The sequence below is a fragment of the Portunus trituberculatus genome, chromosome 2 (assembly GCF_017591435.1).
Source record: "Portunus trituberculatus isolate SZX2019 chromosome 2, ASM1759143v1, whole genome shotgun sequence".
NCBI classification, from domain to species: domain Eukaryota; kingdom Metazoa; phylum Arthropoda; class Malacostraca; order Decapoda; family Portunidae; genus Portunus; species Portunus trituberculatus.
Genome location: NC_059256.1, coordinates 4,384,580 through 4,403,218, shown reverse-complemented (window position 1 = coordinate 4,403,218; position 18,639 = coordinate 4,384,580). Strand labels below are relative to the sequence as shown.

Here is an 18,639-nt window from a genome sequence, read left to right as displayed (position 1 = left end):
ACTACTACTACTACTACTACTTCCACCGCCTTCATAACAGTACTTACCTGTCACTTAAATGATCTTGTAAGTATTCGCGTGTTTAGTAGTAGAGGGAGTAGTGAGTGAGTGAGCGAGGGAGAGAGTGAGAGTAAGTGTGTTGTCTCTACCAGCGCCCGTGTTAGACTGATGCAACTTGTGTGTGTGTGTGTGTGTGTGTGTGTGTGTGAGAGAGAGAGAGAGAGAGAGAGAGAGAGAGAGAGAGAGAGAGAGAGAGAGAGAGAGAGAGAGAGAGAGGTTTTGTTGTAGTTGTTTGTGTTTTTTTGTTACTATTGTTATTTAACCCCTTCAGTACTGGGACGCATTTTTACCATGAGTTTTGTGTACCATTAGACCATTTTATTGACATTAGGAAGGCTCTATGGAGGGCAGAAGATTAATGGCCACAGTCTTCGCTATTTTAATCCCTTCAGTACTGGGACGCATTTTTACCATGAGTTTTGTGTACCATTAGACCATTTTATTGACATTAGGAAGGCTCTATGGAGGGCAGAAGACTAATGGCCACAGTCTTCGATATTTTAATCCCTTCAGTACTGGGACACATTTTTACCATGTGTTTTGTATACCATTAGACCATTTTATTGACATTAGGAAGGGTCTATGGAGGTCACAAGATTAATGGCCACAGTCTTCACTATTTTAATCCCTTCAGTACTGGGACGCATTTTTACCATGAGTTTTGTGTACCATAAGACCATTTTATTGACATTAGGAAGGGTCTATGGAGGGCACAAGATTAATGGCCACAGTCTTCACTATTTTAATCCCCCACATGAGTTTCTGAAGCTGTATAAAATCACCAAATAGTCACCAGAATGTATATGAGGTGTGATTAGACCATTTTATTGACATTAGGAAGGGTCTATGGAGGGCAGAAGATTAATGGCCAAAGTCTTCACTATTTTAATCCCCCACATGAGTTTCTGAAGCTGTATAGAATCACCAAATAGTCACCACAATGAATATGGAAACGCGCCGTGCTACTGAAGGAGTTTAAAGGATGTTTGTCTATATTCTTCTTCTCTGCTATCATTATTAGAGACTCATGTTGCTTTTAATGTTATATTTGAATGATTTGTGTTTTTAAATTCTTATGATGCGAGGGCTGGCTGACTGGCTGGCTGGCTGACTGACTGACTGACTGACTGGCTTACTTACTACAACTACCACCGCCACCAAAAAGAACAACAACAATACACTACCAACTACTACTACTACTACTACTACTACTACTACTACTACTACTACTACTACTACTACTACTACTACTACTACTAATAATAATACAATGACGTCGAGAGAGAGAGAGAGAGAGAGAGAGAGAGAGAGAGAGAGAGAGAGAGAGAGAGGGAGAGAGAGAGGACGGATTCATGTATTGAGAGAAAACGAAATATTTCACGGATACCTAAAGAAAATATTTTAAGACGAAAAGAAATTAAATATATAACGAAAATATTATTTATTATCTATTTATTTATGTATTTATTTGGACAATTTACAGTTTCAGCCAACCAACGATTTTCTGATGTGGCTTGTGTGTTTGTGGTGAGACCTGTAGTGAACTGATTGCTGTTCTACATCACTTCCGTCACAAATGCGTAGTTTTCAAGATATGACTTTTTCAACTTATGCCTACCTCTCATCCCACACGATCTTGGGGGGGCTTCCTTCTACTGATTTGATGATCATGACTAAAACTAAACGCGGCCACATACAACTGCACATTTGCACTCATGGCTACGGTCAGGAAGAAACTGAATGACACTGTTGCATCACTCAGCGATGATACAGCACGCGGACACGCAACAGTGGGTAAAATACCCTGTTGCACCGTATCATATCACAGGGTGATACGCAACGATGAAACGATGCAAGTGTGTAGGCACCTTAAAAAAGTGTTGGTGGTAGTGGTGTCAGTGTGTTGTGTATTGGTGGTGGTGGTGATTGTGGTGGTGATTGTGGAGGTAATTATTTGTGGTGTGTTTCCTTGTTTTGCATAATGAATATTGATTGATTGACTGACCGGCTGATGAATATACTGATTGACGGATCGATTGCCTGTCTAACTGAAAGATTCACTGACTGACTGATATATGGACTGACTGACTGACTGACTGACTGACTGACTCTAGCAGTAGGCAGATAGATAAGTCAATGAATTCCTATATAATTAACAAGTTAGAAGTGTATGTTTATAGAGAAATATCTCTATTCCTCTACTTAGTATCCTTTCACCCTGGTTTATTGTCAGAAATACTCGTATAACAGGTGGTAGAATTAGAGAATGAGAGAAATACTATAGTCCGCCTTTTAGGCACCTTGATTCTCGTTCCGCAGGAGCTGCCAACACTCGCTGTACAACTAGATACTACTTAACATTTCCTGCTTTGACAAATAACCATAGCTGGACACGATAACGAAGAGAAAGATGTCACAATAACCAATAAAACGACATGTGGTATTTGCATAAGTATAGTGTCTCATTAATAAGAGATTTAGTAACAGATAGTTATCATAAACATTTACGTACGTACTACTGCCTTCGCGGAGAACCTCCTGCTACGGCAGTAGTCTATTGATGGTGGTGGTGGTGGTGGTGACAACATTTGTGGCGGTGGGCTATACTGACCCATGCACACCCAAACCTACACCCACCCAAACACACACACACACACACACACACACACACACACACACACACACACATGTGAAGTGTTACTATATTACCGACAGTTTTCAAGCAGCGCCAAGCATCAAGCACCAAGCACCAAGCACGTAGCGGCATGACAGCAGTGTAACCCTTCACCATAACCTTCCACACTGCCTCATCTTCGTCTATTAAAGGTATTTATAAGGTCATTCACTTATTTTAGGTTTCCTTTACATATGAGAATGAAAACAGTAGGCAAATATTACAAGGTGATAGGTATATTGTAAGAGCAAGAATCCGCTAATATTTGCTTCTTTCACTTATCGTAACCCAAGCATGTGTCAGAATGGAGCTACTAGTCTAGCATTTCATATGTTGTGGTGAAAAGTTCCGTATGTGGCTTAATTTTGGCTTGGTGAGATGGCCAAGACAAGATATGGAACTCCGCCGGTGTTGCCTTCGGGCCGGCTCCCCCCGTGGCCCCCAGCCATCACCCCACCCCCAAACCGGCAGCCCGCGGGGTCAGATACTTTTTTCAAATATTTCCTAACTTTAATATTACGTTTCCATGGTATGTTTTTATGGTTTCTATAAATGTTTCGTTGTGTTTGAAGTGTTTTCCGCTTCTTTGTTGGGTAAATATGTGGCGTGTAGTGGTGTTTTATGGCGTGTGTTAAAGGCTTTGTAACGGTGAAAATTTTTCACTTCCCATTTTTTGTTTTCTTATTTCAAGACATAAGTGGGCTTTTAAGGTATCAAAGAGTCTCGTATCCTCTTTTAAGAGTGAAATCAATCTATTGAGTGAAATATGTGGAGTTTGAAATGGTGTTTGGTGCTGTTGAAAAAACCTCTTATTTTTTTTAATTTTATTTGCTCACGTTTCTGTTTCTCGGTGTAACTCGCTGTAGAATGCTTTAAAAGATAGCTCAGAATCTGCGAAATGTGTGAAAGTACTCGCCAAGTGAAAATGGCTTGACTTTATAGGACGTTTTAGCAAAGTTATTGGTGAAAAGGTTTTTATACTTTTAAAGTAATTAATTTAGATACTTTTTAAAAACTAGTTAAGCTGGAGATATTTAAATATTTTGAAAATGATTTTCAATATTTATCACGTCATAAAATATCATGCATTCGGCCGTGGCTTCGTTTTTTAAAAAATTCATTTTCGAAATGAAATGATTTACGTAATTTAGCCGAGTCACCCCCGTTCCCGTTCTCTGATGGCCACAGCCCCAGGCTGGCGCCTCTTTTCCAAACCCTTCAGTTCGTCAATATTTTGCCTAATATCTAGTGATTTTGTGCGTGTTTTCGTGTTTTTATAGGTTGAGGTGTGTAGATAATAGTAGCAGAAGGAGGAAGAAAGGAGAAATAAAGGAGGATAAGGAGGAACGAAGGAGAAAAGGAGGAGGAAGAGGAGCAGCAGCCAAGCCACTATACTTAAGTCACCCTTCATTTCCTCAATATTTTGTATAATATCTAATGTTTTGATGTCTTTCTAGGCTCAGACGTGTAGACAAGAAGAAATATAAAGAAGAAGAAGGAAAAACAAAGGAGGAAGACGAAGAAGAATGACAAATAGAGACGGAATAGGAGAAGGATCCAAGGTGTAATATTTAGGTAAGTGTCTCTTGTAATCCTAACTTCATTTATAATGCATTTTGTTGGTTTTGGGATATATATATTGGGTATTTTAAGTGTGTTCAGTAGTGTTGCAGGTCATTTGGGGTGTTGTAAGTATGTTTTGGGTGCGTTTCTTGAGTTTTCAATGTGTTTCAGATCTTTTAGGTATATTTTACGTACATTAAGACGTGTATGAAGTGAGATGTTTTTTCGTGTAGTATTTGCATGTTTTGAGTGTTTTGGGAGCTTTTTGAGGGGTTGTATGGTGTTTTAAGTGTGTTTTGGGTTAGATTTGAGTGTTTTAAGTGGTTTTTGTGTGTATTAGGGGTCTCTTGGATGTGTGTGGGGATGATTTCAATATAAATTGGGTGTCTATAGTGGTGTATGTGTGTGTTTGGTGTCATTTGAGGTGTTTCATGGTGATTTTAATGTATATTGATTGGTTTAAGCAGTTTTGTGTGGAGCACAGGTCATGAGTATGTGTGTGTTTGTGTGTGTGTGGATGATATTGGTAACTTGGGTGTCTGTAGTGTGTTTCGGGTGAGCTTTTTATATTTTGAGGTTTTGCAGGGTGTTTTGGGTTAGTTTTGAGTGATTTAAGTTGTTTGTGTGTGTGTGTTGGGTGTGTATGGGGTGTGTTTTGTGATTTGGTGTTGGTATTGGTGTATACAGTGTGTTTGTAGTGAATTGTAAGTGCGTTTGTTGGTACTTTGAGGTGTTGCATGGTGGCAGTATCCAAGGTGATGTGGCAAAGCTAGGTTCAATAATTTCACAGTCTTGACCAATATAACAGGTTCGGGAGAGTGTTCCAAATTGATATGGACGGTAAAGTGAACAATGGTTTTGGTATTTTGTAAGCACGAGCGATAATTTGGAAGTGATCATTGAGTCGGTAGGCTTGTGTGTGGGTGGGGCTAATTCACAGTACATAAGCTGGAGAACATTAAGATGAAAATAATGAGAAATATTTCATGTGATTCATAGAGGTGACTGACATTGGGCAACCTTGCTTATTGTAGGCAACATTAATGTGAACCTTTGAGTGTGGGTGTGGGAGTGTAGTTTTTGTGGTTTGTCTGTTATTTGTATTGAAAGGAAAGACGGAGAGCTATGATGAACAGGATTGTTGTAACTTACTGCTAGGGATTCTCTCTTAAAACACCATCTAGTCCATCTAAATTGACCTTAACATAGTCAAAGTCATGAATAATAGTGGTGTTAAAATACAAAGCCAGCATCTCACTCACACTATGCAATGCTGGCAGACATACCTACAGACGACCCCCTCACGGAACAGCAACGACTTCTGTGCCTCAGACAGTCAGTTCTCCCACTGCCGTGTGAATGGTATCCCGAAGCAGCGCATGTGTGACGGCTTCAGTGACTACTGCAGTAACGGAGAGGTGAGGAGATGGCCTTTCTTTTGTCACTCTGCTACGCAAGGCTTAACTCATGCCCTGAACTCCATGGTTTCATATAAAAGTTGCAGGTTTTCTTACAATGTATACAGTATAATAAAAGATCACAACTTGACAGTACTGATGCAAATGCCTTCCTTGTGGCAGGATGAGTCTGTGCAGCTGTGTGGCACTGACGAGTGCCGGGAGAAGAATGTCGGGTGTGAGCCCCTGTGCATTAACACTCGAGAGTCATACTACTGCCAGTGCCGGCCAGGATACTGACTCGTGAGGAAGTTCAACTGTGAAGGTGAGGCCTGGACTGTCACTGTCACTGTACGGTGTGTCTTTTTAAACTTCTCAGCCCTTCACCTCTACATTTAGCAGCCTAAAGAAGTTATTATGGTATTCAAGGGTACTTTTGTTATTCTTGGCATACATGAACATGCATTTAGTCTCACGAGTATGACTAGGATCAGCGATTTGCGGATAGGTTGTTCTTTATGATTAAGTATAATTTTATCTTCCCATATGCATTTCTTATTAGTGATGTAAATTTTGTAGTTTTTCCTAACGTATTCCTGAATATTTGTTCCTGAAATGCGTGTAAATGTGTCGTTACTCCCTCTCTTGTAACCTCTGTCCTTAACTTGTAATAAATCTGTGTTTCTGAGTGTATTTCTCCACACTCAGACGTTGACGAGTGCGTGGAGTCGGCCAGATCATCTCCATGTCGGGTTCCTGAAGATGCGTCGACGTGGTATCATCCACACAAGCTTCCCAACCCACCCAGCGTACCACAAGACAACAGGCACTGAGGTGGACAGGAGCGCGCGGCTGCATGCACCATTGAACAGGACGGTATTATATTCCTCCCACAGGAGTATGACTACAGCGAAGCAAGCCCAGAATAAAGTGTTGAGTGACCATGATGTGAGTATTGTGGTTTGCACATTGCACTTTTATCTCCACGTGTCTCATTTTAAAAAGGTTTTGAACTCTTTGTTGTTATTTATTATTTTTTTTTCAGGACTTATTACTGTTGACGCCATTTCAATATTGTTCCAAATCTTGTTCCAGGATTCAGTACTACTAACACCAAAGAGGTGAGGGAAGTGTTTGGAGTGAGCGTGCAAGACATACAACAGACACGAGACTGCTACTGCCGGTGTAGCCCAAGGAACAAGAGGAGCAGGAGAAGGAGGAGGAAGAGGAGGAAGAAGAGGGTGATTCTTGGAGACGTAGCAGTGAAGTTCTGAAGGTTGGCTACGAATCTTCATCACTGGTGTAGTGTATTTCATTGATCATTTGTAGATTTGGTTTATAAGTTTGTAGATTTTGTACACATTTGTAGATGTGTAGTAGGTAAGGTTTTTTGCAATGCCTTATGTACACCAGCAGAATACCGTGGTATGTAGAAGTTGTGCATAGTATTGTGATAGGAATGTACATGTAGTGTACATATGTATATTGTATTTAAAAGAGGAGAGCGTAGACCAACAGAGGAAAGTAACCTCTTGGGACATGAGTCCTCTGCTCATCACTCATCATTCCTGTCACCTATCATGATCGTTTATGCCTTAAGGACCAAATGACAAACGTGTTCACTCCATGTTGTAATTCACCACGTAGTGAGTGAAGATAACGTTCCTTGTTAGGAGACGCCATCTTCTTAGTGAGGGAGTGTAGCGAGCATACTGGCTAGTCACACATGAACAGCTGTGCGTCGCGGTGGATGACACGATGTGTCTTGCTGCCAGGCCATGACAGTAGATTAGTACCAAGTAGTAGTAGTAATAGTGGAATGCTTCTCACCCTATTGCAAGGTGTGGTGTAGACGTGGCTCTGTCTGTAGTGATCACAAGAACGTGTTCCTTTTTGTGTGTCTCGAAGATAGACAACAAAAGTGTTTTTTGTTTTTTTTTTGTTTTCTGGGGTGAAGCACAAAGGTATTGTTACGTGTTTGCAAAGATGATGTTTTGCGAGTCTTTCAATGCAATATTTGATTGAAGTTTCTGGCCAATGTTTTATCACGTACTGCAGTTTTTGTTACTTATATTTATTTTTTATTCCTATTGATATGACGATATGTTGTGAATGATACTCCTATATCTCTTGATATAATAAAATGCATAATGTATCGATCTGTTTTCCTATCAGTTGAAAGAGATGCAGAACAATATCTGGTTTGCAAGTGAAGTGAAATTAGTAAACAATTTCTTGCATGTCGCCACAGCAACTTAGGTGATGTGATGCCACAATATAGTTGCATGGAAATACTAGTAATGTTAAACTGAATGCATGCCAGTGTCACCACACTGGCATGCATTCAGTTGCTGCTTCCCTCACCACTCCCTATCGCCGTCGCCTCTCCTCGTCACATGGTGGAATTTTAAGTCAGCCAAAATGGTTGTTCCATTGCACATGTGCCTACTTGCATAGAGTGTAGACACCCACCAACGCCGTCACTCTCACTTCCTTCTTCTGATTTGATGATCATGACTAAAACTAAACGCGGCCACATACAACTGCACATTTGCACTCATGGCTACGGTCAGGAAGAAACTGAATGACACTGTTGCATCACTCAGCGATGATACAGCACGCGGACACGCAACAGTGGGTAAAATACCCTGTTGCACCGTATCATATCACAGGGTGATACGCAACGATGAAACAATGCAAGTGTGTAGGCACCTTAAAAAAGTGTTGGTGGTAGTGGTGTCAGTGTGTTGTGTATTGGTGGTGGTGGTGATTGTGGTGGTGATTGTGGAGGTAATTATTTGTGGTGTGTTTCCTTGTTTTGCATAATGAATATTGATTGATTGACTGACCGGCTGATGAATATACTGATTGACGGATCGATTGCCTGTCTAACTGAAAGATTCACTGACTGACTGATATATGGACTGACTGACTGACTGACTGACTGACTGACTCTAGCAGTAGGCAGATAGATAAGTCAATGAATTCCTATATAATTAACAAGTTAGAAGTGTATGTTTATAGAGAAATATCTCTATTCCTCTACTTAGTATCCTTTCACCCTGGTTTATTGTCAGAAATACTCGTATAACAGGTGGTAGAATTAGAGAATGAGAGAAATACTATAGTCCGCCTTTTAGGCACCTTGATTCTCGTTCCGCAGGAGCTGCCAACACTCGCTGTACAACTAGATACTACTTAACATTTCCTGCTTTGACAAATAACCATAGCTGGACACGATAACGAAGAGAAAGATGTCACAATAACCAATAAAACGACATGTGGTATTTGCATAAGTATAGTGTCTCATTAATAAGAGATTTAGTAACAGATAGTTATCATAAACATTTACGTACGTACTACTGCCTTCGCAGAGACCTCTTGCTACGGCAGTAGTCTATTGGTGGTGGTGGTGGTGGTGACAACATTTGTGGCGGTGGGTGATACTGACCCATGCACACCCACACACACACACACACACACACACACACACACACACACACACACACACACACACACACACATGTGAAGTGTTACTATATTACCGACAGTTTTCAAGCAGCGCCAAGCATCAAGCACCAAGCACCAAGCACGTAGCGGCATGACAGCAGTGTAACCCTTCACCATAACCTTCCACACTGCCTCATCTTCGTCTATTAAAGGTATTTATAAGGTCATTCACTTATTTTTAGGTTTCCTTTACATATGAGAATGAAAACAGTAGGCAAATATTACAAGGTGATAGGTATATTGTAAGAGCAAGAATCCGCTAATATTTGCTTCTTTCACTTATCGTAACCCAAGCATGTGTCAGACTGGAGCTACTAGTCTAGCATTTCATGTGTTGTGGTGAAAAGTTCCGTATGTGGCTTAATTTTGGCTTGGTGAGATGGCCAAGACAAGATATGGAACTCCGCCGGTGTTGCCTTCGGGCCGGCTCCCCCCCCGTGGCCCCCAGCCATCACCCCACCCCCAAACCGGCAGCCCGCGGGGTCAGATACTTTTTTTCAAATATTTCCTAACTTTAATATTACGTTTCCATGGTATGTTTTTATGGTTTCTATAAATGTTTCGTTGTGTTTGAAGTGTTTTCCGCTTCTTTGTTTGGTAAATATGGGGCGTGTAGTGGTGTTTTATGGCGTGTGTTAAAGGCTTTGTAACGGTGAAAATTTTTCACTTCCCATTTTTTGTTTTCTTATTTCAAGACGTAAGTGGGCTTTTAAGGTATCAAAGAGTCTCGTATCCTCTTTTAAGAGTGAAATCAATCTATTGAGTGAAATATGTGGAGTTTGAAATGGTGTTTGGTGCTGTTGAAAAAACCTCTTATTTTTTTTAATTTTATTTGCTCACGTTTCTGTTTCTCGGTGTAACTCGCTGTAGAATGCTTTAAAAGATAGCTCAGAATCTGCGAAATGTGTGAAAGTACTCGCCAAGTGAAAATGGCTTGACTTTATAGGTCGTTTTAGCAAAGTTATTGGTGAAAAGGTTTTTATACTTTTAAAGTAATTAATTTAGATACTTTTTAAAAACTAGTTAAGCTGGAGATATTTAAATATTTTGAAAATGATTTTCAATATTTATCACGTCATAAAATATCATGCATTCGGCCGTGGCTTCGTTTTTTAAAAAATTCATTTTCGAAATGAAATGATTTACGTAACTTAGCCGAGTCACCCCCGTTCCCGTTCTCTGATGGCCACAGCCCCAGGCTGGCGCCTCTTTTCCAAACCCTTCAGTTCGTCAATATTTTGCCTAATATCTAGTGATTTTGTGCGTGATTTCGTGTTTTTATAGGTTGAGGTGTGTAGATAATAGTTGCAGAAGGAGGAAGAAAGGAGAAATGAAGGAGGATAAGGAGGAACGAAGGAGAAAAGGGGGAGGAAGAGGAGCAGCAGCCAAGCCACTATACTTAAGTCACCCTTCATTTCCTCAATATTTTGTATAATATCTAATGTTTTGATGTCTTTCTAGGCTCAGACGTGTAGACAAGAAGAAATATAAAGAAGAAGAAGGAAAAACAAAGGAGGAAGACGAAGAAGAATGACAAATAGAGACGGAATAGGAGAAGGATCCAAGGTGTAATATTTAGGTAAGTGTCCTTGTAATCCTAACTTCATTTATAATGCATTTTGTTGGTTTTGGGATATATATATTGGGTATTTTAAGTGTGTTCAGTAGTGTTGCAGGTCATTTGGGTGTTGTAAGTATGTTTTGGGTGCGTTTCTTGAGTTTTCAATGTGTTTCAGATCTTTTAGGTATATTTTACGTACATTAAGACGTGTATGAAGTGAGATGTTTTTTCGTGTAGTATTTGCATGTTTTGAGTGTTTTGGGAGCTTTTTGAGGGGTTGTATGGTGTTTTAAGTGTGTTTTGGGTTAGATTTGAGTGTTTTAAGTGGTTTTTGTTGTATTAGGGGTCTCTTGGATGTGTGTGGGGATGATTTCAATATAAATTGGGTGTCTATAGTGGTGTATGTGTGTGTTTGGTGTCATTTGAGGTGTTTGCTGGTGATTTTAATGTATATTGATTGGTTTAAGCAGTTTTTGTGTGGAGCACGGGTCATGAGTATGTGTGTGTTTGTGTGTGTGTGGATGATATTGGTAACTTGGGTGTCTGTAGTGTGTTTCGGGTGAGCTTTTTATATTTTGAGGTTTTGCAGGGTGTTTTGGGTTAGTTTTGAGTGATTTAAGTTGTTTGTGTGTGTGTGTTGGGTGTGTATGGGGTGTGTTTTGTGATTTGGTGTTGGTATTGGTGTATACAGTGTGTTTGTAGTGAATTGTAAGTGCGTTTGTTGGTACTTTGAGGTGTTGCATGGTGGCAGTATCCAAGGTGATGTGGCAAAGCTAGGTTCAATAATTTCACAGTCTTGACCAATATAACAGGTTCGGGAGAGTGTTCCAAATTGATATGGACGGTAAAGTGAACAATGGTTTTGGTATTTTGTAAGCACGAGCGATAATTTGGAAGTGATCATTGAGTCGGTAGGCTTGTGTGTGGGTGGGGCTAATTCACAGTACATAAGCTGGAGAACATTAAGATGAAAATAATGAGAAATATTTCATGTGATTCATAGAGGTGACTGACATTGGGCAACCTTGCTTATTGTAGGCAACATTAATGTGGGTGTGGAGTGTAGTTTTTGTGGTTTGTCTGTTATTTGTATTGAAAGGAAAGACGGAGAGCTATGATGAACAGGATTGTTGTAACTTACTGCTAGGGATTCTCTCTCTTAAAACACCATCTAGTCCATCTAAATTGACCTTAACATAGTCTAAGTCATGAATAATAGTGGTGTTAAAAAACAAAGCCAGCATCTCACTCACACAATGTAATGCTGGCAGACATACCTACAGACGACCCCCGCACGGAACAGCAACGACTTCTGTGCCTCAGACAGTCAGTTCTCCCACTGCCGTGTGAATGGTATCCCGAAGCAGCGCATGTGTGACGGCTTCAGTGACTACTGCAGTAACGGAGAGGTGAGGAGATGGCCTTTCTTTTGTCACTCTGCTACGCAAGGCTTAACTCATGCCCTGAACTCCATTGTTTCATATAAAAGTTGCAGGTTTTCTTATAATGTATACAGTATAATAAAAGATCACAACTTGACAGTACTGATGCAAATGCCTTCCTTGTGGCAGGATGAGTCTGTGCAGCTGTGTGGCACTGACGAGTGCCGGGAGAAGAATGTCGGGTGTGAGCCCCTGTGCATTAACACTCGAGAGTCATACTACTGCCAGTGCCGGCCAGGATACTGACTCGTCAGGAAGTTCAACTGTGAAGGTGAGGCCTGGACTGTCACTGTCACTCTACGGTGTGTCTTTTTAAACTTCTCAGCCCTTCACCTCTACATTTAGCAGCCTAAAGAAGTTATTATGGTATTCAAGGGTGCTTTTGTTATTATTGGCATACATGAACATGCATTTAGTCTCACGAGTATGACTAGGATCAGCGATTTGCGGATAGGTTGTTCTTTATGATTAAGTATAATTTTATCTTCCCATATGCATTTCTTATTAGTGATGTAAATTTTGTAGTTTTTCCTAACGTATTCCTGAATATTTGTTCCTGAAATGCGTGTAAATGTGTCGTTACTCCCTCTCTTGTAACCTCTGTCCTTAACTTCTAATAAATCTGTGTTTCTGAGTGTATTTCTCCACATCAGACGTTGACGAGTGCGTGGAGTCGGCCAGATCATCTCCATGTCGGGTTCCTGAAGATGCGTCGACGTGGTATCATCCACACAAGCTTCCCAACCCACCCAGCGTACCACAAGACAACAGGCACTGAGGTGGACAGGAGCGCGCGGCTGCATGCACCAATGAACAGGACGGTATTATATTCCTCCCACAGGAGTATGACTACAGCGAAGCAAGCCCAGAATAAAGTGTTGAGTGACCATGATGTGAGTATTGTGGTTTGCACATTGCACTTTTATCTCCACGTGTCTCATTTTAAAAAGGTTTTGAACTCTTTGTTGTTATTTATTATTTTTTTTTCAGGACTTATTACTGTTGACGCCATTTCAATATTGTTCCAAATCTTGTTCCAGGATTCAGTACTACTAACACCAAAGAAGTGAGGGAAGTGTTTGGAGTGAGCGTGCAAGACATACAACAGACACGAGACTGCTACTGCCGGTGTAGCCAAAGGAACAAGAGGAGCAGGAGAAGGAGGAGGAAGAGGAGGAAGAAGAGGGTGATTCTTGGAGACGTAGCAGTGAAGTTCTGAAGGTTGGCTACGAATCTTCATCACTGGTGTAGTGTATTTAATTGATCATTTGTAGATTTAGGGGATAGATTTGTAGATTTTGTACACAGTTGTAGATGTGTAGTAGGTAAGGTTTTTTGCAATGCCTTATGTACACCAGCAGAAAACCGTGGTATGTAGAAGTTGTGCATAGCATTGTGATAGGAATGTACATGTAGTGTACATATGTATATTGTATTTAAAAGAGGAGAGCGTAGACCAACAGAGGAAAGTAACCTCTTGGGACACGAGTCCTCTGCTCATCACTCATCATTCCTGTCACCTATCATGATCGTTTATGCCTTAAGGACCAAATGACAAACGTGTTCACTCCATGTTGGAATTCACCACGTAGTGAGTGAAGATAACGTTCCTTGTTAGGAGACGCCATCTTCTTAGTGAGGGAGTGTAGCGAGCATACTGGCTAGTCACACATGAACAGCTGTGCGTCGCGGTGGATGACACGATGTGTCTTGCTGCCAGGCCATGACAGTAGATTAGTACCAAGTAGTAGTAGTAGTAGTGGAATGCTTCTCACCTATTGCAAGGTGTGGTGTAGACGTGGCTCTGTCTGTAGTGATCACAAGAACGTGTGCCTTCTTGTGTGTCTCGAAGATAGACAACAAAAGTGTTTTTTGTTTTGTTTTTGTTTTCTGGGGTGAAGCACAAAGGTATTGTTACGTGTTTCCAAAGATGATGTTTTGCGAGTCTTTCAATGCAATATTTGATTGAAGTTTCTGGCCAATGTTTTATCACGTACTGCAGTTTTTGTTACTTATATTTATTTTTTATTCCTATTGATATGACGATATGTTGTGAATGATACTCCTATATCTCTTGATATAATAAAATGCATAATGTATCGATCTGTTTTCCTATCAGTTGAAAGAGATGCAGAACAATATCTGGTTTGCAAGTGAAGTGAAATTAGTAAACAATTTCTTGCATGTCGCCACAGCAACTTAGGTGATGTGATGCCACAATATAGTTGCATGGAAATACTAGTAATGTTAAACTGAATGCATGCCAGTGTCACCACACTGGCATGCATTCAGTTGCTGCTTCCCTCACCACTCCCTATCGCCGTCGCCTCTCTCCTCGTCACATGGTGGAATTTTAAGTCAGCCAAAATGGTTGTTCCATTGCACATGTGCCTACTTGCATAGAGTGTAGACACCCACCAACGCCGTCACTCTCACTTCCTTCTACTGATTTGATGATCATGACTAAAACTAAACGCGGCCACATACAACTGCACATTTGCACTCATGGCTACGGTCAGGAAGAAACTGAATGACACTGTTGCATCACTCAGCGATGATACAGCACGCGGACACGCAACAGTGGGTAAAATACCCTGTTGCACCGTATCATATCACAGGGTGATACGCAACGATGAAACGATGCAAGTGTGTAGGCACCTTAAAAAAGTGTTGGTGGTAGTGGTGTCAGTGTGTTGTGTATTGGTGGTGGTGGTGATTGTGGAGGTAATTATTTGTGGTGTGTTTCCTTGTTTTGCATAATGAATATTGATTGATTGACTGACCGGCTGATGAATATACTGATTGACGGATCGATTGCCTGTCTAACTGAAAGATTCACTGACTGACTGATATATGGACTGACTGACTGACTGACTGACTGACTGACTCTAGCAGTAGGCAGATAGATAAGTCAATGAATTCCTATATAATTAACAATTTAGAAGTGTATGTTTATAGAGAAATATCTCTATTCCTTTACTTAGTATCCTTTCACCCTGGTTTATTGTCAGAAATACTCGTATAACAGGTGGTAGAATTAGAGAATGAGAGAAATACTATAGTCCGCCTTTTAGGCACCTTGATTCTCGTTCCGCAGGAGCTGCCAACACTCGCTGTACAACTAGATACTACTTAACATTTCCTGCTTTGACAAATAACCATAGCTGGACACGATAACGAAGAGAAAGATGTCACAATAACCAATAAAACGACATGTGGTATTTGCATAAGTATAGTGTCTCATTAATAAGAGATTTAGTAACAGATAGTTATCATAAACATTTACACGTACGTACTACTGCCTTCGCAGAGAGCCTCTTGCTACGGCAGTAGTCTATTGGTGGTGGTGGTGGTGGTGACAACATTTGTGGCGGTGGGCGATACTGACCCATGCACACCCAAACCTACACCCACCCACACACACACACACACTCACGCACACACACAAACACACACACACACACACACATGTGAAGTGTTACTATATTACCGACAGTTTTCAAGCAGCGCCAAGCATCAAGCACCAAGCACCAAGCACGTAGCGGCATGACAGCAGTGTAACCCTTCACCATAACCTTCCACACTGCCTCATCTTCGTCTATTAAAAGTATTTTAAGGTCATTCACTTATTTTTAGGTTTCCTTTACATATGAGAATGAAAACAGTAGGCAAATATTACAAGGTGATAGGTATATTGTAAGAGCAAGAATCCGCTAATATTTGCTTCTTTCACTTATCGTAACCCAAGCATGTGTCAGACTGGAGCTACTAGTCTAGCATTTCATGTGTTGTGGTGAAAAGTTCCGTATGTGGCTTAATTTTGGCTTGGTGAGATGGCCAAGACAAGATATGGAACTCCGCCGGTGTTGCCTTCGGGCCGGCTCCCCCCGTGGCCCCCAGCCATCACCCCACCCCCAAACCGGCAGCCCGCGGGGTCAGATACTTTTTTTCAAATATTTCCTAACTTTAATATTACGTTTCCATGGTATGTTTTTATGGTTTCTATAAATGTTTCGTTGTGTTTGAAGTGTTTTCCGCTTCTTTGTTGGGTAAATATGTGGCGTGTAGTGGTGTTTTATGGCGTGTGTTAAAGGCTTTGTAACGGTGAAAATTTTTCACTTCCCATTTTTTGTTTTCTTATTTCAAGACATAAGTGGGCTTTTAAGGTATCAAAGAGTCTCGTATCCTCTTTAAGAGTGAAATCAATCTATTGAGTGAAATATGTGGAGTTTGAAATGGTGTTTGGTGCTGTTGAAAAAACCTCTTATTTTTTTAAATTTTATTTGCTCACGTTTCTGTTTCTCGGTGTAACTCGCTGTAGAATGCTTTAAAAGATAGCTCAGAATCTGCGAAATGTGTGAAAGTACTCGCCAAGTGAAAATGGCTTGACTTTATAGGTCGTTTTAGCAAAGTTATTGGTGAAAAGGTTTTTATACTTTTAAAGTAATTAATTTAGATACTTTTTAAAAACTAGTGAAGCTGGAGATATTTAAATATTTTGAAAATGATTTTCATTATTTATCACGTCATAAAATATCATGCATTCGGCCGTGGCTTCGTTTTTTAAAAAATTCATTTTTGAAATGAAATGATTTACGTAACTTAGCCGAGTCACCCCCGTTCCCGTTCTCTGATGGCCACAGCCCCAGGCTGGCGCCTCTTTTCCAAACCCTTCAGTTCGTCAATATTTTGCCTAATATCTAGTGATTTTGTGCGTGATTTCGTGTTTTTATAGGTTGAGGTGTGTAGATAATAGTTGCAGAAGGAGGAAGAAAGGAGAAATGAAGGAGGATAAGGAGGAACGAAGGAGAAAAGGGGGAGGAAGAGGAGCAGCAGCCAAGCCACTATACTTAAGTCACCCTTCATTTCCTCAATATTTTGTATAATATCTAATGTTTTGATGTCTTTCTAGGCTCAGACGTGTAGACAAGAAGAAATATAAAGAAGAAGAAGGAAAAAACAAAGGAGGAAGACGAAGAAGAATGACAAATAGAGACGGAATAGGAGAAGGATCCAAGGTGTAATATTTAGGTAAGTGTCTCTTGTAATCCTAACTTCATTTATAATGCATTTTGTTGGTTTTGGGATATATATATTGGGTATTTTAAGTGTGTTGAGTAGTGTTGCAGGTCATTTGGGGTGTTGTAAGTATGTTTTGGGTGCGTTTCTTGAGTTTTCAATGTGTTTCAGATCTTTTAGGTATATTTTACGTACACTAAGTGTATGAAGTGAGATGTTTTTCGTGTAGTATTTGCATGTTTTGAGTGTTTTGGGAGCTTTTTGAGGGGTTGTATGGTGTTTTAAGTGTGTTTTGGTTAGATTTGAGTGTTTTAAGTGGTTTTTGTGTGTATTAGGGGTCTCTTGGATGTGTGTGGGGATGATTTCAATATAAATTGGGTGTCTATAGTGGTGTATGTGTGTGTTTGGTGTCATTTGAGGTGTTTGCTGGTGATTTTAATGTATATTGATTGGTTTAAGCAGTTTTTGTGTGGAGCACGGGTCATGAGTATGTGTGTGTTTGTGTGTGTGTGGATGATATTGGTAACTTGGGTGTCTGTAGTGTGTTTCGGGTGAGCTTTTTATATTTTGAGGTTTTGCAGGGTGTTTTGGGTTAGTTTTGAGTGATTTAGGTTGTTTGTGTGTGTGTGTTGGGTGTGTATGGGGTGTGTTTTGTGATTTGGTGTTGGTATTGGTGTATACAGTGTGTTTGTAGTGAATTGTAAGTGCGTTTGTTGGTACTTTGAGGTGTTGCATGGTGGCAGTATCCAAGGTGATGTGGCAAAGCTAGGTTCAATAATTTCACAGTCTTGACCAATATAACAGGTTCGGGAGAGTGTTCCAAATTGATATGGACGGTAAAGTGAACAATGGTTTTGGTATTTTGTAAGCACGAGCGATAATTTGGAAGTGATCATTGAGTCGGTAGGCTTGTGTGTGGGTGGGGCTAATTCACAGTACATAAGCTGGAGAACATTAAGATGAAAATAATGAGAAATATTTCATGTGATTCATAGAGGTGACTGACATTGGGCAACCTTGCTTATTGTAGGCAACATTAATGTGAACCTTTGAGTGTGTGGGAGTGTAGTTTTTGTGGTTTGTCTGTTATTTGTATTGAAAGGAAAGACGGAGAGCTATGATGAACAGGATTGTTGTAACTTACTGCTAGGGATTCTCTCTCTTAAAACACCATCTAGTCCATCTATTGTTGTTGTTGTTGTTGTTATTATTATTATTATTATTATTATTATTATTATTATTATTATTATTATTATTTTTATTATCATTATTATTATTATATTTTTCTTTCATTTCCAGACAAGAGAGATAGTGAGAGAAAAGAGAGAGAGAGAGAGAGAGAGAGAGAGAGAGAGAGAGAGAGAGAGAGAGAGAGAGAGAGAGAGAGAGAGAGAGAGAGAGAGAGAGAGAGAG

The 18,639-nt window shown here is 40.3% G+C and overlaps 1 protein-coding gene and 2 long non-coding RNA genes across 3 annotated transcripts in view; 2 read left to right on the top strand and 1 right to left on the bottom strand.

Annotated features, from left to right (window-relative positions):
• LOC123503101 overlaps positions 1–167 on the bottom strand; it is a 5,023-nt gene extending 4,856 nt beyond the window's left edge. Inside the window, exon 1 of the long non-coding RNA XR_006674332.1 lies at positions 48–167. This is a non-coding gene — a long non-coding RNA (uncharacterized LOC123503101). The remainder of the gene's footprint in view (positions 1–47) is intronic.
• Positions 168–5,320: 5,153 nt separating this feature from the next.
• On the top strand, positions 5,321–6,839 carry LOC123503096. The gene is made up of 4 exons (XR_006674329.1): positions 5,321–5,715; positions 5,878–6,019; positions 6,403–6,642; positions 6,790–6,839. It is a non-coding gene; the product is annotated as an uncharacterized LOC123503096 (long non-coding RNA).
• Positions 6,840–12,047: 5,208 nt separating this feature from the next.
• Positions 12,048–13,298, top strand: LOC123503088. Its single transcript, XM_045252516.1, has 4 exons — positions 12,048–12,174; positions 12,337–12,478; positions 12,861–13,100; positions 13,248–13,298. Exons 1-4 carry the CDS (start codon positions 12,116–12,118, stop codon positions 13,275–13,277), a joined length of 471 nt encoding a protein of 156 aa, XP_045108451.1. The 5' UTR covers positions 12,048–12,115; the 3' UTR covers positions 13,278–13,298.
• The last annotated feature ends 5,341 nt before the right edge of the window (positions 13,299–18,639 follow it).